The sequence below is a fragment of the Nomascus leucogenys genome, chromosome 22a, assembly GCF_006542625.1.
Source record: "Nomascus leucogenys isolate Asia chromosome 22a, Asia_NLE_v1, whole genome shotgun sequence".
Taxonomy (NCBI): Eukaryota; Metazoa; Chordata; class Mammalia; order Primates; family Hylobatidae; genus Nomascus; species Nomascus leucogenys.
The window spans coordinates 108,969,461-108,991,489 of record NC_044402.1 but is presented as its reverse complement, the minus strand read 5'-3'; the positions used below and the strand labels follow the sequence as shown (position 1 = coordinate 108,991,489).

Here is a 22,029-nt window from a genome sequence, read left to right as displayed (position 1 = left end):
CTAGTCCTCAGTTTGGTCTGGTCTCTGAGACCCGCCTCCTACCTCAATATCTCAAGGGTTCAGCTTTTTACTCCATCTCATTACATGTGATTTGCAAGTCATAAATCATTGCCTCCACGATGATGTACTCTCCTTAAAATCATAAAAATTATAATTTTTAAGAAGTATTCAATCTTATGTAATTATTTTGTTCTGCTTGATCTTGATTTGCGGCTTCATGAACCCATTAGTTTTTTCGTTAGAGTTTTAAAAATTTTTATTTAGTCCATTGATCTCAATGGCTACAACAGGTCTCACCTGGTTTCCCAGTGGTCTTTTGATTTGCTTAGTTTCTTGGCCTCAGGCTTGGCCTCTTGGTTCAAAATCATTCTACAAAATAAATTTGTTATGCTCCTATTGGTTTTACTTTGTATTATTTCCTTTAAACTTTGGACCTAACTGTGTCATGCCCCAATTATATAGAAACAACACTTCTGATAGAATAATGCTGGGCCAGTGCTTCAAATGATAACCAACACTTATGGAACCAACAAAATTGAACTTAACAGTGGACTCCGGGAAGATTTAGCCTGAGAGCCACTTTCTCCAGGTCAGGCTTGTTGCTCAAATGTGGCTGAAACTGTTTTGATACTGATTCCTAGTCGCCAATCACTTCTTCCCAATGTGAGACCAGACCAACAATCCAGGACAGGTGTATCTCAGCACCAAGGGACAATTAAAACCAACCCACAGGAGAGTCGATCAGTGATGCTTTCAGAGAAACGTGGAAGTTGTAAGATCCAAACTAGAGTAACTTGTGTCAAGCCTTGGCAAGTGGAACAGGGCAGACCCATGAAGGCAGGGCTCTCACACATGATTTGCTGGATAACGGGAACTATCGCAAGAAATTTTCCCAAACCACAGTTTACTACATGGACAGCTTACACAAGAACAGCTAGCAACACAAGGACAGCTAACCACTTATACAAGAACACTGCCTGACATGCTGTCTCACAAACCCAACCCAAAATGACAAGGGACCCCTACAACCTCCCAGAATGGTTTAAGAGCAAAGTAAAGAACTAAAACATTCCCTCTCACTGGCCTGAAACAAAGGCTTCTGGACACCCCACCATTTCTTCACAATCTGCATATGAGAAGCCTGGACTTCCACCCCTCCTGACAGTAACACAGTGTCCCTCTACTTCTCTGCTGGAGGAGGGTCAGAGAAGACCTAGTGGAGAGTCACCCTCGCAGTAACAAGGCTACTCCCATTGTGGTGTCAGTGGAGGCCACATGAGGAGCAGAACTCATACCCCCACCCATTAGGACCATGGAGCAGCCCATCATAGGTGTCAGTGATAGCTGACGGAGGAATCAAAACTTCTACTTCTATGAGCAGTAATAAGGTGACAATCCCACTTCCCCAATTATATTAGTACCAGATAAAGTAGAGCAAACAAAATTACCAGAGGCTAAAAGAGGGACATTATACAATAATACAAGGGTCACTCCACCAAGAAAACATGGCCCTAAAAAATGTGTATGCATCAAAAAAACAGAGCTGCAAAATATGTGAAGCAAAAACTGATAGAACTGAAAGAAGAGATAAACAAATCCACAATTACAGTTGGAAACTTCAACCCCCTTTCTCAACAACTGATAGAACAACTAGACAGAAAATCAGCAAGGATATAGAATTCAACAATGCCATCAACCAACAGGATCTAATAGACATTTACTGAACACTTCACCCAGCAATGGAGAATACACTTTCTTTCCAAATACATACAGAGCAAATACCAAGGTAGACCATATCCTGAATCATAAAACAAATCTCAACAATTTTAAAAGAATTGCAAGCATACAGAGTTCTCAGATCACAATGTTCTCAGACCACAATGGAATCAAACTGGAAATCAATAACAAAAAGATAACAAAACTCTCCAAACACTTACAAACTAAACACACTTCTAAACAATCCATGGGTCAAAAAGAAAATCTCAAGGGAAATCAAAAGTACATTGAACTGAATGAAAATACAAAAACAACATATCAAAATTTGTGGGACAGACCTAAAGCAGTGCTAAGAGAAATGCACAGCACTAAATACATCCATTAGAAAAGAAGAAAAGTTTTGCAACAATAATATAATCTCCCACCTCGAGAACCTAGAAAAAGAAGAACAAAATAAAACCAAAGCAAGTAGGAAGAAGGACATCATAAAGATAAGAGGAGAAATCAATGAAATTGAAACAGAAGAACAAAATGCAGACTGTCAGTGAAACAAAGAGCTGGTGATTTAAAATTACCAATAATATTGACAAGCTTCTAGAAAGCCAACCAAGATAAAAAAGGAAGAATACACAAATTAAACTATAGAAATGAAAAAGAGATAGTGGTTGCCAGGAGTTGAGGAGTGGGAAGTGCAAAGGAAGGGGGTTTGGCTATCAAGAACACCAGAATGGATCCTTCTGGGAAGAAAATGTTCTGTATCTTGATGGTTATCAATGTTATTATCTTGGTTGTGATATTTTACTGTAGTTTCATAAGATGTTATCTTACAAGGGATAAGGGGGGAAACTGGGTAAAGGATACACATGTTCTCTCTCATTAGTTCTTCCAACTGCATGTGAATTTACAATTATCACCAAAAAGATCATTTTTTAAAAAAAGCAGCATTCTTCTCTCACTTAAAAAAACCACAAAATATTACCTCATTCTAGTAAATGAGAATTTACCACAGGTGATCATAAAAAAGGTATATAAAAATGTTTTAGATATCATTATTTTATAATTTTACAAAAATATATCTTTCCTAAAGTGAAGTCTACTTAATGAATATAATGTTCTCTTGGAAAGTTATTATAACATTTATATATTAAGTTTTACTTGAATTTCAAAAGGATCCCAAGGATATGTTTTGTTAAAAATGAATTCCCTTCTAGGTTAGTGTGGTGGTTAATTTCATGTAGCAACTTCGGTGGGCCATGGGTGCCCAGATTACATTTGTTTCCAGTGTGTCTGTGTGTCTGTTTTCATCCAAGATTAACATTTGAATCAGTAGACTCAGCAAAGCAGATTGCCCTCCCACAGTGCAATTGGGCCTCATCTAATTTGTTGAAGGTGTCAATTGCACAAAAGGCAGAGGAAGAAGGAATTTGCACCCTTTTTTTCCCTTCCTGGCAACATTTCATCTCATCTTCTCTAGCCCTCAAAGTGAGATTTATGCCATCAGCTCCCCTGGTTCTCCGACCTTCAGACTTGGACTGAATTATACCACTAGCTTTCCTGGATCTTCAGCTTGCTTACTGCAAATCCTAGTACTTCTCAGCCTCCATATTGTGTAAATCACTTCCTCACAATAAATCTCTTTGTATATATATCCCACTGGTTCTGTTCCCTGAAGAACTCTAATACAGCTAGCCATTCTATTTTCCATAGTCTGAGAGAAAACTGAGCTGGTCTATAAGAAGGAATTTTGCTTGGAATTCAGAGTTTCTCATATACTCCAGTGTGAATGGGCCAAGTAACAAATCAATTTTATGAACTCTCTACTCCATGTTTTCCCACAGGCCTCAAAAAAGTTCATATGAACTTATAATTATTTTATTTTCCTTTTCTTAAATGCCAATGTCACTCTCACGAATGTGATTCCCTTGAGAGTAGCTGAAGCTTTTATGTTCTAAAGGAGGTTTAACAATTCTGGGAAGTGAGGCGCGCCTCTGCCCGGCCGCCCCGTCTGGGAAGTGAGGAGCGCCTCTGCCCGGCCGCCACCCCGTCTAGGAAGTGAGGAGCGTCTCTGCCCAGCTGCCCCGTCTGGGAAGTGAGGAGCACCTCTGCCTGGCCACCCCGTCTGGGATGTGGGGAGCGCCTCTGCCCGGCCGCCCCATCCGGGAGGTCTACCACAGAGGCCAGAAGCAATGTGGGGGCTGGACGTGGTGGCTCACGCCTGTAGTCCCAGTACTCTGGGAGGCCGAGGCGGGTTGATCACTTGAGGCTAGGAGTTCGAGACCAGCCTGGCCAACATGGCGAAACATATGAAAAATACAACTGACAAACCAACCAACCAACCAAGTGACAACAAAACAGGTCTACCCTGGAGTCATACTCTAATTTTTTCTATTTTCCTCCCTTTCTGATCCTTTATCCCACTTTCTTTTTCTTCCTCTTCCTTCTCCTTCTTCTTTGTCAAATAGAGGATTGAGTTATTATCATTGATCCATACAAAGTCCCTCTCTCATTTATTTTCTTTAATTCCCACCGCCCATTTCTATTCCCCATCTTCCCATGTGCAAACTTCCTAATATGTTTGATATGCATCTTTTTGTTTGTATGTACTTTTAGAAAATGTTTATTGTTTTGTGTGCAAAAATAATAATAAAAAACATTTTACTCTAAAAAAAACAATGAAAACATGTTTTTAATTACTTAGAATGTATTGTCTGTAATATTGCTTTAAAATAAAGGAATCTGTTATAATAAACATTATAGTTTTGAGAAAAATATTATTGAATCATCTACCTTTAAATTATGAACCATGAAACTTTTTGTTTAGTCCTTTTTTAATTCAACATAAAAAAAGAAAAACAGATAAGATATACAGCATAAATATATACACAAGCACACACAAGGAAGCATGCATACTCACACAGACACTACACACACACAGACACACACACACAATATGAAAATGTCTTGGCTTCTTAAGTTTTTAATCCTTTCATATAATGAACTCTAATTCAAGCTAAATCTGAAGATCAGTTGATTTTGCACATTTGGCTACAAATTCTAAAAATTCCCATGACCCCGTTCATGCAAGAAGCAAATTGAAAATGATTTAAGAAAAACATGTATCTATCTGTGGTGTGGCTCATACACAGTTAAATGAAAACATTAAGAATGCGATCACATTGAGCTGTCATCCTTCAAAGCTATTACTCATCCTTTTCTCTTATATTTTAATTAACTACACGTGAATTTATTATAGATATTTGTAGAGCTCCAATTATACTTAGAAAAAAAGCACGGTTAAATTTTTAAGAGTCATATAATGATTACAGAGACAAAGAACCGATTAGCAGTTGCCAGGTGTTGCGGGGAAGGGAGAAGTAAGTGGTTGTGGCTATGAAAGGATTCCTATGCTGGAACTATTCTATATTTTCACTGTGTTGGTGATCACATGCAACTCTACATGTGATAAAACTGCATAAACTAAATAGATGTGCACACACACAAATAAGTACGTATAAAACCAATGGAATCTGCATAAGACAGAGGGATTATATCAATGTCAATTTCCTGATTGTAATATTATACTATAGTACTGAAAGATGTTACCACTGAGAGAAACTACATGAAAGGTATTTAGTATCTGTATTATTTCTTACACTGCATGCGAATCTATAATTCTCTCAAAATACAGATTTTTAAAAATTCATCTGCTAAAGTTTTTAAGGAATTGTTTAGTTTAATGACTATAACCATGAAAAACACCAATTAAATTTTAAGTTAATTATAAATTAAGTGCAATATAGTATTTTGAGATAAAGTAAGGTCAAATATATTAAGACTACTTCATTAGCAAAAAAAAAATTGAGTGCAAAAGAAATCATGCATTAGGTAGTCCCTCACAACTTACATAGGCTCCTGAAAATATGAGACATTCCCTTTATCATCCTTTGATAAGTATATGGTATATTTCTTCATTTATTTAATGTTTATATTTTTAAGACTTAGTGAAGCTTTCTTTTTTGTCATATAGGTTCAGCATAATCTATTCATTTCTAGTTATTTTATTTTGATCGCTATTACTAATAGGACATTTTTATTATGCTAAGTGGTAGTTTTTTTACACATAAGGAAGCTATTTTATTTCCTATTTTTAATGTCATTCTTAGTGACATTACTGAACTCTTTTTAGTTTTAATAGTTTCTAGTAAATTCTTGTGGCTTTCTTATAAAAGTATTGCTAACATCTGCAAATAACAGAATCAACAGAATAAAGCCAAAATTGTTCATAAGGTATTTGTATTTTAACATAGAGTTAAAATTGATTTTTCATGTTTTGCAATGATAAGCAAGACTGATCTACTTCTGCAATATTTTGCCTTTGTTTCTGCCTCAAGAGATGGTTGACTTGCACAGTTACTCCTGGATTTTCTATTTAGCTTTTCTTATTTTATCCAGCTTATTCTAATGATGTTCTCCTCCTGTTAGACCATAGATTCCCACCTTTGTAGCCGGGCATGGTGGCATGTGCCTGTAATCCCAGCTACTCAGGAGGCTGAGGCAGGAGAATCGCTTTAACCCCGGAGGAGGTTGCAGTGAGCCAAGATTGTGCCATTGCACTCCAGCCTGGGCGAGAGGGTGAGACACCATCTCAAAAAAAAAAAAGATTCCCACCTTTGAACAGTACTTCTCTCTTAACAAGTACTTGTGTTTTTATGACCAGCTTTATTGTAACAAACAGACCTGGAATTTTTCAAATAAATAAATCCATGTCTTTTCAACCCCATTTCTTGCAAATGAACTAGATTGCCTCCAAGAGAAAAAACATCTAGCCACACCTCAGTTACAAATTTTGGCATAGGAATTTTCTCCCTCTTCTTTCTTTATACACATGCCTAGTTACTCGGCTTCCAGGATTATAGCAAAAAAGGCTAATTTTACAATGTATGTAAAATGGATCCTTAATGCATTTTGAGAGATAAATAATGAAATCTAGGAAGGACATTTTGGCAGCTTTAACAAATTTCCTGAAACTAATATGAGATTCATCCATCATTACTGAATTATAAACCCCTTCTAAAAAAAAAGTACCAAAGATCAAGAGACTCTTGTTAGACCTAAAACTAAACTCTTGTTGTCTTCATCCCTTCTTTCTTTTCCAGTCTTCATTGAGAGGTACATTGCATTAGTCAAGGTTCTCTAGAGGAACAGAACTAATGGAATAGATATATATATAAAGGGGAGTTTATTAAGTATTAACGCATCAATCACAAGGTTCCACAATAGGCCATCTGCAGGCTGAGGAGCAAGGAGAGCCAGTCCGAGTTCCAAAACTGAAGAACTTGGAGTCCAGTTTTCAAGGGCAGGAAGCATCCAGCACGGGAGAAAGATGTAGGCTGGAAGGCTAGGCCAGTCTCTCTTTTCACGTATTTCTGCCTGTTTATATTCCAGCCATGCTGGCAGCTGATTAAATTGTGACCACCCAGCTTAAGGGTGGGTCTGCCTTTCCCAGCCCACTGACTCAAATGTCAATCTCCTTGGGCAACACCCTCACAGACACACACAGGATCAATACTTTGTATCCTTCAATCCAATCAAGTTGACCATCAGCATTAACCATCACATACAGAACGGCAGATAGCTTGAAAAAGTAGTTCACCTAATTTCAACGTTTTAACCCTGAGCTCAGAAATATCATAGTAAGCTTTATCATGGCTAAGCCATAGTAGGGCAAGTCAAAGTATGCGGCTTCTATATCTGACAAAACTTTAAAGAACTGATGATAATTAAGTTCGTAAGGGTGAACAAAGTTGGCCATTGACATTATTGGTTCAATGACACACGATATATTCAAATATTTCCTACAAAGTGCTTGCAGATAAATAATACAATAAATAACCATTGATTTTAAATGCTTTATATTTTCATGAGCTTTTGATTGGTCTTCCACACAAAGGCTTAACACCATCATTTTTAACACGTCTTAGCACACTCCATTTCAGGTTGAACTAAATTAGTCATTTTCTCAAATTCTTTGAAAATGTTCTCCCACGCAGACTATTTTTCAAGGCAAACTCTTCAGTAAACCAAACTCAGCACTGATTCCTCAAATAAACAACTGATTAATATCAGTAACAAATGTTATTACTGATATTACTCATCAAGGGCCAAGGAAAACCCCTTAAAATCATTTGCTTTGTTTTTTAATTGATTATTGATGTTGCTACAACATCCTCAACTCTATTCTTTTCAAAAGGTAAGTAGTTTTAAACTAGTTATTTTCTCTAGACACATTTCTTGCCTACTACAATCAAACATGATTTAACCCATTTATTAGTTCACCATTGGTAAATGGCTTTCCTTGCTTAGCTAACAAATGAGAACCTTACTTTGAACTTTACTTTTATTGCAGCCTCATTTTTTAAAAGAAGTTATGTGATGAGATATCTCATCTTAAATTTTCTAATTTTTCTGACTGAATGCTGTGCTATCAGCTGGGAATATTGTAATGATTGCTTAATCTGGAAATGTCAACATATATTGTATTCTATTAGCACAGCTCTGGTGTCACTGAATAATAAACACAATGCTTTTCCATTTTATTTGATAGCAAAAAATATCCACATACACTGTGCCTTTAGAAGCAGAATATTTAGTCCATTTTTCTCTTCTTATTTTGACGTTATGGGTGCTCCCTGGTAGTGAAAAAAGCAAAGTGAAAATGTAGAGCAATACCTGTAGCACTTGAAATGTGTCAAGTTATGACTGAGTCACTGCAATTCAGAATGCACCAAACAGCCATGCGAAGCGGTAGTAGGTGAATGAATGTGGCTGTGTTCAAATAAAATTTTATGAACACTGAAATTTTAATTTTATTTAATCTTCACATCTACAAAATATTATCCTTTTAAAATACAGTAAAATCCCCTTTTAAATGTTTTAAATCTTAGAATAGTTTTAGATTTACAGAAAAAAATAGTTATATAAGATAGTACAGAGTTCCCATAAACACTCAGTTTCCCCTTATTAAAATCTTATATTAGTAGCTATATTTGTTATAATTAATGAGTCAATATTGATATATTGTTATTCACTAAGTTGATACTTTATTCAGATTTTCTTAGTTTTTACCTAATGTCCTTTGTCTGTTCTGGGGTCTCATCAAGACACCACATCACATTTAGTTGTCATGTCTCCTTAGGTTCATCTAGGTTGTGATAGTTTCTCAGGCTTTCCTCATTTTTAATTATCTTAATAGTTTGAGGAACACTAGTCATTTTGTATAATGTCCCACAGTTGGGTTTTTTTTTTTATCGTTTTCTCATTATGGAACTGGGCCAATATGTTTTGAAAAGGAAGACCACAGAGGTAAAGTGCCACTCACCTAACAAGAGTGCAAGCTATCAACATGACTTCACTCTTAATGTTAACCTAGATTCTTCTGATTTTTATCCAATGACTTAAAAATGTGAAAATCATTCTTAGCTTATGAGGCATAGAAAAACAGATGATGGAACGAATTTGGATAACAGACGATAGTTTGCCCATTTTTGTTCTAGTGGATAAAAATTTTGGAATAAAGTTTGAGAACTCAGGATATATCAACCCAAAATTACCTATTCTAATAGCTATTCTAATAGAAAAAAAAACTGAAAAAAAATTCGCTTTCCTCATTAGCTGACAAAGGACTCAAAAGATAACCAGAAAAAGAAATAGTACAATGGTTATTGCTTTTCTTGAACTTGGGGGAATACTATGAGGAATGTAACCATGTAGAGTATATTATATCTATACATGGACAAGACTGAATACAAAAATATCACTAACTACTATTGTCACCATATATATTAAGAAAATGGGCTATGGAGCAAATGTTACCTCCACTTTTAGTTGCCTTTTGACAGAGCAGGAGCACTGTCATCTTGGACAAACACCACCATTTTAAGTTCTAGCTCCCTTTCTAACCTCATGCATTTCAAGGAAATCACTTCTCTTCTAAACAAGCAACCAGAAAGAGCAGACAGTAAAACAAAGATAAGACATCTCAGGCACAGAAGGAGAGGGAAAGTCTCTTGAGTAACCACCAAACTTCACACTCATACAATGAACCAAAGTAAAACAGTGAGCCCTAATAAGCATATTCCTTTCCCATTATGTGCACTAAGATAGGGAAGCTAAAAGACATGGGGGATATGCCTGCAGCTGCAGGAAGATGTATGGGAACAAACACAAAAACTCTCCCTCCCAGACAAGCAAGACAAAGAGGCACAGGAGCAGTCCAAGGCTGTGATAAGCCCTCCCGCCCTGAACCCTTAAATACTCTTAGTCTGTAAGAGAGCATGCTCCTGACCAAAATTGGCCAGAAGTCCCTCTCAGGTTTATTCTCCAAAATAAACCTGTCTTTGACTGTTCAGCCAGTTTTTGTGTTTCTTTTTTCCTTTTTCAACCCTTACAGCTTTTAGTTGTGACATTATTCAAGGTAGCTAATTAGGTAATACAGATAAATAAATGGTTTTCAGCAACACATAGAAAACTTCAAGAATGTAAAAATAACACATGTTCCATTTAGTCAATATTTTACATTCCATATGTTAAAAATGTTCAAAAATATAAAAATATTGGTTAATGCAGGAATAATTAAGTGTTCTTACACTATTGAAATCATAACAGAGCTCAAATTCCATCTTGAAGTAACTCACTTTATAGTTCCTGAGCACAGAATCTTTTTTACATTTTCATTCCTTAAAGCCTAATTTTTCTTTCTGTACATCAGTGACACTTGATAGTGTCAAATGCTGTCTCTGGTAAGGTTGGCTCTTGGAGTTTCTGTAATCATGACTTCTATGTAGCTGTGTCTGAAATTGCTAGAGTGGCATCACATGGGGAGCACACACCATGATAATAACACTCCAAGATGAAAGGAGGACCACTTTCTCAAGATTCAAGTGCTGGCTCTCTGTCATTTGGAATATAATTTAATGAGTTCAAATTGCCAGTCTTCTACATTGTTTATAAACATTCTGTGTGTGTGTGGGGGGGGTGGTCACTTTTTAAACAAATAAAGATGAAATAACTACATCTGTGTATATATTTTATATGAGCAAATAAGTTATGGAGGAAGAGGTGGAAGATACACAGTATTATCTGAGTGGGATTGAGAGGAGATGGGGCAGTAGTGAGAGAGAAAAAGAATGAGTATATAAGACAGGAAAATAGTCATAGGAAAATGGGCAAAAAGTGGATTGTATAATGTCAAGTGAAAATATATATAAAATTTCATTTATGACATAATTGAAAGTATGTATTAATTGAATAGGCACATAGACAAAGACTAAATAGAAATGTGGGTAGTTTCTGCTTTTGATCCCTGTTATATGTATATAGTAAAAACATTCTTTTTAAAGCTAGCACTGTTGCTAACCTGAAAAAATCTGAATCTCTGGTATGCTGGAACTCTAAACCTTATACTCTTGACATATGATAAAATGAGACCCAGAATTTTGCCACTTATCTGTGGCCACCCAGCTAATTTATAGTAAAACATGGACTACAGCCAGGTGTCCCATCTCCCAGTACAGTGTCCTCACACAGCACTACCTCTGCCTTTCAAGGCTATTCTATGGCAGCTCTACTCAGTGATGGAGTTCATTTCATGGGGAAATGAAATCAGCCAATGATTATCACTCTAGAAATAGTGCTGACCTGTTTTTGAACATGACAAATCATCAGGAAGATTGTTTCCTGCCATCAACTGGCAACAAGAATCTGAGATTACAGAAAACAGGCTGAAGGCCAAATTATAGATCTACACATAATAGCAACAGTGGCCAATGTTCTATTCATTTCTAACTAGTGTCACTCCCTCTAGGCAACACATCTGTCATGCAGCACAGCTGTGTGATCCTGGGAGACCATAACAACTGGGAAAAGTAAAGTGGTAATATCCATTAGCAAGAAGGAAACAAATTTTGCGCAAAAGCAATGAGGAAGTTAGATATTGATCAAGTACTTATATTAATAAATGTAATATTATAACAGCTATCAGTGTTATGAAGAAAATGTCCAATTGCTATCAGAAAAAATGTGGGTTCTGAAGGGGAAGCCGTAAGAAATAAAATGAAGAGAAAACAGCCTCACAAAATCCTCACACACATACACACCCCATTTAAAAGCCTTCAGGAGTTCTCACTAATGCTTAGAAATAATCTTAATCTAGTAATCATTCCATTAAAAATAACTTGACTGATCTGCTAATAAAAGAAGAGGAAAGAGCTGACATCTTTTGTTATCAGGAACTTTTAAGCTTTTTGTTTGTATATTTTTAAATTCAAGACTCACATTCTATGAGTAGATGTCACTATAATGCTTATTCTATGAGTAAGTCCTATTTTACAGTGGAGCCAGTGGAGACAACCAAGAGATGAAATTAACTGCCTAAAGTCACATGGCTGTTTAAAAATTTAATGAATAACCCAGAGAAAAGACGAAAACAAAACAGAGGGGGAAAGAAAGGACAAGATGGGTTCCAGTAGATGACAAAACCAACTGAAGTTCAAGACAGGAAAATAAGTGAGATGCATGAATGCCTGTTGAAAATATTTTATTTTGTCACAAAGAATTGAGGAAGTTCTGGGAATATGAAACCTACTCTCTGTGCATTGGCAAGAAAGAGCCACACCTGGGACCCTTCCATCTCACTGCCTCTGGTCTACCAGGGCTGAAGAGACTACTTACAATTAATGCAGCCACCAAGAAGCCCATTTCTCAGGGATTTAAGACTTCCTTATAACTAGAAGACAAATGGAAACAGTCCTGGTTGTCAACAGAAAAGAATGAGAACAAACCAACTCTCTTATCTTTAACTACAATAGTGTTTGTCGCAATAAACACAGTATAGAGATAATCAACTGTCGAGTTTCCATTTCATTCTGCCAAAGACAGTCCCTAGTTTCCACTTTGGAGAAGCTGCCTATATTCTAGGACTTGGCATGACCTCAGCTCACTGCAACCTCTGCCTCCAGGGTTCAAGCAATTCTCCCACCTAAGCTTCCCAAGTAGCTGGAACTACAGGCGTGTGCCACCACACCCAGCTAATTTTTGTATTTTTAGTAGAGACGGTGTTTCACCATGTTGGCCAGGCTGGTCTCGAACTCCTGACCTCTAGTGATCTGCCCGCCTCAGCCTCCCAAAGTGCTGGGATTACAGGCATGAGCCATTGCACCTGACTGTCCTCGTTCTTAACTCCACCAGTAATAGTTTTGACAGTTCTGTTTATTATCACCACAATTTGCAATTAACACATGCGTTGAGATGCAGAGTGTAGGCCTACTTGATTTCTTGATTTATCCCATTTTATCTCTATACCCCACTCCTACTTCTCTACCTCCCATATACAAGCATTTATGTGAGACACACACACACATAGACAATCTTTTATCTGAATATGTTCATAAAACATATATTACTGTTTTATGTGCATGTATTTTAATGTATGTAAATGACATCACACCATATATCCTATTGTTTCTGTGTCACATGTTATCCTGTTTTTACAATCTTGTCCATGCTGATTTGTGCACATTTAAGCCATTGCTTTTTATTGCTGCACAATACCCCATTATAAACACCCAGATTGTCCCTAATTCTCTAACACCACAGAATTATTGCAAGGATCATTATAGACCTGGGTGAGAAATTCCCTGGGATAGAGACTCGGGGCAGAGATTGCTGGGACAGAGGACATGTGTATACATAATGTCACCAAGCAGTGCCCAGCTGGTCTCCACAATGAGGGTACCAAAAGCCAGAGTATAAATCATGGCTGCTTCTGTGAGTTGACTATATTATCTAACATCTCATAGCCCCATTTTCTCATTTATAAAAATGTGAACAATTACAGTGCCCATCTCATAAAGTTACTGTGATAATTAAATGAGAGAATCAAGTACTTAGCACCGTATTTGGTACTTGGCAAGTAGGATCACTGATTACCATTTTTCCACACCCAGAAAGAGATTTCTGATTTTCTAGTAAGCTCTGAATCTTCATACTGGAAGGTCAACAGTAGGAATTCTAAGACCTGGCAATTTTTTCACAGCATGAGACTCCTCTGATGGGCAACCTTTGCCCCAAGGTTCTCCACTGACTTGGACAAAATTTTGTCAGATTCGCTTGCCGGTCTGAGGTTACCCCTGTCCAATCCTTCTCCCTCTCCATTTCAACTTTCACAAGCATTACCTCCTCCCCTAATAAACCTCTGGCACCCCAATTCCATCCCACAGTCTGTGACCAGGAAGATCCACTAACACAGTAAAGAAAATACTGAACATGTTTATATAGTGGTCCTTATTACCACGTGATAATCTGACTACAGAAAATGCATTGCTGGGCTCTGTAATGATGTATGAATGCATGGGTTTTGAACTGTGCATTGAAACAAAAGTATATCTTTACCAACCAGAAACCACAGAGACCCTTAAAACAATTGATGAGCACTGGTCTATATCATCTATTTTGTGGTGTGATCCAATGTTTACTGAATACTAAATATACTCTACACAAGCTCATTCTGCCTGGGTGAGTTCCCTTTGGTATTCTTTCAATATAATTTTTTTGAAATATCTGTGTTAGCTAGCAATATATTCATCATTAACTGGGTACTCTAAAAAAATTAATAAAGCCAGGCTCATTTTTCATAAATACCTTGTCTCTCATACTTAAGCTAATAATATCGGCATTTGATATTTGAAGTAAATAATACCCAGAATGTATTTAGTCTCTATTATACTCCAGGTTAACTAATGGAATTTCAGAGTAAAGAATTACTGTAACCTAAAGTAATAAGCCAAGACTTATAGAATTAAAATAATCTTAGACCAATATGACTCTTTTGAAGATGAAGAAACTGAAGGTCAGAAAATGTATCAGTTTGTCAATGTAAATCACTTGAATTTAACCTCCAGATTTTGTTTAAAATGTCAAAAATTTGGCAAATGTAATATAATACCACACACTTATTTTATGCAATTCATAATCTATAGATATAAATGGAAATCCGTGTAAAGCAATGATTCTCAACCAGGAGTGATTTTGCCTTCCAAAGTATGTATAGCAACATCTAGAGACATTTTTGGTTGTCTCAGTTACAGGGAGGGGTGCTACTGGCATCTAGTGGATAGAAGAGACAGGGATGGCGCTAAATACCCTGCAATATACAGGACAACACACCCACCCCCACCAAAACAAAGAATTATTATATATGGCACAAAATGTCAATAATGCCAAGGTTGGGAAACCTTGGTTTAAAGTTATAGAAAAAGTATTCAGTGTCCTGATTGTTTTATTGAAAGCAAAAGAAAATATTCTGCCCACAAACCCATGGTGATTTATTTATTATTTATTTATTTATTTCTCTCTCTCTCTCTCTCTTTCTTTCCTTTCTTTTCTTTCTTTTCTTTCTTTCCTTCTTTCAAGACAGGGTCTCACTTTGTTGCCAGGCTGGAGTGCAGTGGCATGATATAGCTCAGAGCAGCCCCAAACTCCTGGGATCAAGAGATCCTCCCATCTCCCAAAGGTCTGGGATTACAGGCATGAGACACCACACCAAGCCTTTTTTTTTTTCTTATTGTACTAAATAATACCTCCCCATTTCCTTATAAAAAGTAATCTAGAACACTAAATAAAATAAATGTTTAGAGTTCAGTTGCCTCTTGTATACAAGAAGATGCCATCTTTTAGCATATTATCCAAATATCTTATGAGATAAAAATGTAGGAAGTATAGTAGAGATTATACCAGAGTTCTATAATGGTCATGGAAATTTATCACCAAATTTTTTTCCACGCATTCATATTCCTTCTAGTAACTTGATGAATTTTTTCAGGTTTAAGTGTACCTTACTTTCAGCTATCCATTGCTAATATTATTAGTCAATGTATGACACACAAATTGTTTAGTTTATTAACAAAATTTATTTATTAACAAAATAAATCTACACGGAACATATTGGTCATGTTAAGTAAAGCCCACTTTTAGCGTGGCACCTAGCCTAGAAATCCCCTGTAAGTTTTCATGTCTCTGGTTATGACTTTAACAGATAGGTTTTTAAAACTGCACTTTCAGAATAATTGAAATTTAAACTAGTCAACTGAAAGCCGAGAACATACTAGTAAGTTTAGATAGCATCAATACATAAATCACTGCTTTAAATTCTCACTGTGAAATATTTTTTTATTGGGCCTTCATTTGACGGTCTAGGTGCACCCCCTACCGAACCGGAGAGAAATACCTTGATTCGGTTTAAATTCACAGGGCTCTAGAACTGCATAACATCCACCACTACACGCATCTCTCTAGCTCATCTGAAAAGCTGACTGTAAACCCTACATTTGATTTGACTCAAAAAAAAAAAAGTGCGTATGAATTGTATCTTGCCCATTAAAGAGGTTTCATTGTAAAAGATCTCCCAGAAAATCTCTAAATGATATTAGCAGTACAAAAGTGACAGCCACCGCTTAACATTAAATATAAACTGTATTTTGGTATTTTTATTCTGTCTCCTAACTTGAATGTATGTGATTCTGCATCACAGACAGCCAATTATTCTTTCAGATAGTGGTCACAATCGATCCTGTAAGTTTAAATTCTCAAAAGCGATGGTAAATTACCAGCAGACAAAAGTCATTTCGATTAATTAAATGGGGACCACGGAGTTTAAGAGTAAGAAAAGTTCCTTCACCTTCCCAGCCTCACACACCTGATCCACGACTCCGCTGTTAGGAAATATCCCCTTACTTTGCGGATGCCAGGATGCTGCTCTGAACAGTGCCGGCCCCAGGACATCACTCCACTAAAGCAGATCTTTGAAGCTCCACTAATTGCCTGCCAGCACCTGCCGGGTACGCCTCGGTGCGTGCCGGGGCGTGTGTGGACGTGTGAACATGAATGAGCTCTCGCGCGCACCTGGCCTCCGTGTCGCTAAAGCTGAGTCCCCGCCGGAGGCTCCGCGAAAACAGGTGTCGCGGAGCACGGGCTCTTACCTGAGCTCTGGCCAGAAGGCAGCTGCCGAGCATCAGCCAACCCCAGACGTGGAGCGACGCCCCCAGCCCGGCCATGTCCAGAACGGCTGTAGGAAGAAGCAGGGACCTTCCTCCAGAGCCCGGAAGAAGCTTCCAAGTCGCCAACTTGGCTGGCCCGGGACAAACTTGTGGCCAGTAATGACGCGCAGCTGGGGTGGCCGGGCCCGGGCCACCGGCCGAGGGTGCTTGGGGTCTTGTCGCCGGAGCTACGCGCTTCTCAGAGCCCGCGTCCTGCTGCGCCGCGGCGCGAGGTTGGTCTTGTCTTCCGGAGAGACTGGCCCGAGTCCTGGACTTGACTCGCAGCCCCGCGCCGCCTGCGGCGGGAAGGGGGCGGCTCCCGCGCCAGGCGGATCCCGGTGCGCGCCGCGCGGCTGCGCTCGCGCTCCTCCTCGAAGTCACTGGGTCCCGCAGCCCAGGGGGCGGATGGCAAAGGATCCCACGTCTCTGCTGCCGCCACCCCTGATTCGCAATGTTTCTGCTTCCCTCCACTCCGTCCAGGGTTCCAGGGCCCTGTCTCTAGGGGCGCCCTGGGTCTTCGGGGAGTGATCCAGAAGTTTCCTCCTGTCCTGCCTGCGCTGACCATCGGCCCCGAGGACAGCGACAAGATGGCTAAAGGCTCCCGAGGCCAGGTGGGCCCTGCGTCTGGGCTGTTCGCTGGACAGTCCTAAAGCCCTCTAAAATGCTCTGATTCATTTTCTCCTAACCATTATAATAATACTGTGTGTGTGTTAAGTAGAAATAATGTATATATTTCTTGTGGGTCAAAAGTTCTTCGTGTGGTATTGTGCTTTGAATCCTGGCATTAAAAAAAGACAACTAATATTCTTTTTTTTTTTTAGTTTATTTTTAAGTTTGACTATTTTAGACATTCATTGGCCAATTGTATTACATCCTTTTAAAATCTCTTGTTCTTGCCTCTTGAAGGAAGAAAGCCTTTGAATTCTGGCTCTGCCACGTGCTAGCTGCATAACCCTGAGCCAATTACATACTGGCCTCTCTTTGTCTTAATCTCCTCAATTGTAAGATGGGAGAAATGAGAGAACCTCCTTTAATCAGCTCTGGATGCTATAACAAAATACCATAAACTGGGTGGCTTATTAACAACAGAGATTTATTTCTCACAGTCTGGAGGCTGGGAAGTCCAAGATCAAGGTGCTGGCAGATTCAGTGTCTGATAAAAGCCCACTTCCTCATTGACCACTGCTGTCTTCTCATTGCAACCTCACATGGCAGAAGGGATGAGGGATTTTTCCGAGGTCTCTTTTATGAGGGCACTAATCTCAGAGCCCTCATGACCAAATCACCTCTCAAAGTCCCTGCCTAGTAAGCCATCACCTTAAGGACTAGAACGTCAACATATGTATTTTGGGGGAACATAAACATTCAGCCCACTGCTGTCCCTCAAAATTTTGTTGGAAAAGTTAAGTGAGTAAACAAACATAAAGTCCAAGGAAATGCTCAATAAGTATTAGCTACTATCATTAGCATTGTTTGGTGATGATGAATATTATTATTATTATTGTGATCATAGTCTGTGAATGGACAAAGGGCTGTGGTAAGTTTGAGTATTCCCTATTTACGTAGAAAAGCACTGTCTATATTTACAATATAAAATATTTTTCTGACATAAATACCAAAATGTTTTTCAACTTTGTTTTTGGCCTAATTTATAATATCTTGATCAGTGCAGAGGGTTTTTTTAATTTATGTGTCTAAATCTAGCAATCTTTTCTAATTTCTTCCTTAGCTTTTTATGCGAGAAAGGAATTGCATACTAAAAATTTAGAAAATCTTTTCATCAGATCTTTTTTCTAGTTCTTTTCTACCATCTCATAATTTTACATTTAATGTTTTAAAGTATCAATTTTTTAAGTAATGTAACAATTTCTCCAAGTACCTAACCAGTTAATGCAACGTCACTTATTAAAGAATCCATCTTTTTAATGGGAAAGATATTTTGAAGGGAGGTGGAGGACAAATTTTGCTAATGCCTCTGAAATCACAACTTTAGCTCCATGTAAGGCTGCTCTGATAGAAGAGGCTTAGAAATCAAAGTAGGGTTTGCAATTGATTAAATAGAGCAGCTCTCCAGTTTATCCAGGGTGGAATACCATTCATGAACCTCAGATGTGAAACACCTCCATCAAATTGTTGGCAATCTTTCCTCTGAGTGCCTGACTGTTACATTTGGAAAGCTGAAGAACTTAGGCCTCTGAAGCTCAGTCCTGAGGGCTTTCTTACTGAACTCAGGAAGTAGGCAGATAACAACAGGGAAGTCTGGCCATTCAAACACGGGTACTTCTCGGGGTACATCTGAAGAGAAAAGGTACTCCCCAAGGCGAGGGTTTTTGTCTTGACTCCAAACTGATGTGCAGTGGCTCATGTGCAAGTGTCTTTCTCTCTGTTTAATTAGGAAAGGTTGTTATTACTAATAACAACTTGCCTCATAAGGCCCATGTAACAATTAAATGAGATAATGACAATGTCAAAGAAACTTTATCAGCTGTACAGTTATGCAAATAACAGTAAGCTTGGTATTTGCAAAATACTTTCATATACACTATTACATTCCACTTATAATTATTAATATGCAAAGCTATTATGGAAATACTCAGTGATTAATTTGTAGCTTAAGGGAAAATAATGAAAAGGAAGCAATCGCCAATCTTAAAGTTTCCCTACTGAGGATTAAAGAAAATTATTAACAAATTCAAGGCCCACCTCAGTCAAGGTAAAGCCTGAAGAAAATTAAGAAGTTGGACAATTATGTGCTTGGCACCATGCCATTTCCTCTCTCTTAAATCTACACTGCCCTACTTGTTAAATTACCAATGTTCTGCCTTTGTTTCTCAAATAATTAGATGAGAACTTTCTTCTCAGTAGCCAGCTAACACCAACTCAAGCTTGTCCTCCTAAGACTTAATGTTCTTCTTCTTTCTGATCTCCCCTTACACTCTCTGACTGTAGAGGTTTTAAAATATGTCCCCAAAACTCTTGGACACACACTTTTCATTGAGAGGTGAGGGTCTATGTCTCCTTCCCATGATTATGGGCTCTATGACTGCTTGACCTATAGAATATAGTGGAAATAAACTCCGGCCTTAAGAAACTGGCAGCTTCTACTTCTAGGCTCTAGGACTTCCTTTCAGTCTTAGAATTTAGCCACCATGCTGTGAGGAAGTCTGAGACGCCCATAGAGAAGCCCAGTGCAGGCAACTGAAGATCTCAGGTCTCAATCCTAACCACTGTTCCAGGCAACAACCAGTGGCAACTCATCAGCCCTGTGAGTGAGCCATGTTGGAACTGAATCCTCTAACCCAAGCTGAGCTGCCTCAGTTGATACCAATTTAAGCAGAGAAGAGCCCTGTCCAAATTACAGATTTCTGAGCTATGTAAGTGGTTGTACTTACTTTAAGTCATTAAGTTTGGGGGTAGCTTGCTACACACCAGTAATAACTGAACACCATCCTGTCATCGAACTCCCGTGCTTGCAGTGTGAAATCTAGCTGCTAGCATCTGATGTGAGAGCAACGTGATTTCATTAATTGTTAGATCACTTAGCACCAGGATTTAATCCTGTCCAAATGCTAACTGGACAAATAGCCCCTTCTGCTTTTTGTACCTCCATTTTGTCTTTCTAAAATTAAATGGCTTTCTCAGAGTTGACACACTCTTCTGTCAAGAATTTAGGAGAGCTGTAAGTCTTCTCTAGAAATCCCATAGGATTTTAGTATGTGAAAAAATCATTTAACTTCTTCCCAATACTTAAATCATTCCTACATATGTATAGCATATTTCCTCAATAAAAACAATTCTAATCATGAAAATCTTACTGCATCCATGGAAAACATCTGACTGAACTAGACAATATCATGGATTAAATGGCTATAATTTTCTGGCTATAACGATAGCTCATATTTTTAACATATTACCAATTTCTTTCATAAATCTGCATTCTGCAAAATATTTGCATCCAGCAAAATATCCTGATTCCCCAAACAAGCCTTAGAGATACATAAACTAAGATATCCATTTTAGTGGTAGTACCCATTTAGATGAGGAAACTATAACTCAGAAAGAAGCTAAATGATGTGCAGAAGGACACACGGCAGCCAGTGAAGACTTCAGCTTAGGTCTTCTGTTTCCACATTTATCACTTTTTCTACTATTCTATCGTGCCCCTATAGAATGCGCTTTATCATTTCCATAGAACTTCACAGATGTACTAAGCACCTTCTCATTCATTTTCTCATTTCCCCCACAGAGATAACTTCCCAGTAGAATTACATTTTTAATCCTTGTTAAACCAAAGGATCACGCAACATTACAGGCAGTATGACATATCTATGAGCAATTTATGTTGAGTCTTTCAGCACACGAAGGCATATGCTCCCAAGAATGTACCAAATACCACAAGAAAGAGAAATTTCACCTAGATAAGTAACAACCCTTTAATCTGGAGATGGATTAGGAAAGAACATTGAAAATGTCAATTTAGTTGTTTCTTTATCACTTAAAATAAGTACAAGAAGCCTTGAAAAATAAAATTCGATTAAGGACTTTTTAAGATGTAGGGAGCTATGACATTTTGTTAGCAATTTATACTAGGTACTTTCTAGACAAGAAAGATCACTGTAAAAAGTAAATATTGATAAAAACAAAAAAAATGGAACATACTGGTTTTCCCCTGAAGAATTTATATGACAAAGCAAAATATCAACATGGACAAAATAATGTAATATAAAAGTAGCTATAGGCTGCAGAGGGAGGGACTGATTACTTTGAGGCTAAGGTTACTTGAAGAAGTCTTCCAGGATAGTGAGAAAATCTGCAAAGCTTCTCAGAAGCTATGACAAAGGGAAAGGGCATTTTTAAGTGTTTTGAATGGCAAAAGCACACCAAGAAACTGGGTGAGTTATATAATGTGCAAAAACAGGAAGAAAACTGCCTCGTTGGTAAAAATGGGAAAGTGAGGAGGAGTAGCAGGAACTGGGGGTCCCTCAAAGCCTGGCTAAGACATGGCATTGCAATGGTATGGTAGCCAGTCATGTGCCACCAAATGGCTGTGATACAAAAACGTTTTTGTAGGAAAAAGTGTTCTGTTGGCTTTTGTAGAACAGGTGCAGTGGAGAGGAACCAGGGAGCTGTGTAAGGGGACAACCTGTAATAACAACAACACACTGTGGCTAGGGTCTCTTAGGCACCAGAGCTTCAAGGAGAATGATCCTGTCCTGTTCCCAGT

At 38.1% G+C, this 22,029-nt stretch overlaps 1 protein-coding gene across 4 annotated transcripts in view; it reads right to left on the bottom strand.

The window, feature by feature from the left end:
* Positions 1 to 22,029, bottom strand: part of PTH2R (parathyroid hormone 2 receptor) — a 127,618-nt gene that overhangs the window by 64,447 nt on the left and 41,142 nt on the right. The window contains exon 2 of one of the 4 annotated variants that reach the window (XM_030803443.1): positions 8,339 to 8,405. The exons of 2 other annotated variants lie outside the window; for them this stretch is intronic. Coding sequence is in view for 1 of the 2 variants with exons in the window: in XM_003254012.2 (XP_003254060.1) it covers positions 16,749 to 16,823 (75 nt within the window). In the remaining variant the exon portion in view is untranslated. Of the gene's footprint in view, positions 1 to 8,338; positions 8,406 to 16,748; positions 16,824 to 22,029 lie in introns of those variants that run through there. One more of the 4 variants, XM_003254012.2, reaches the window with a different exon arrangement.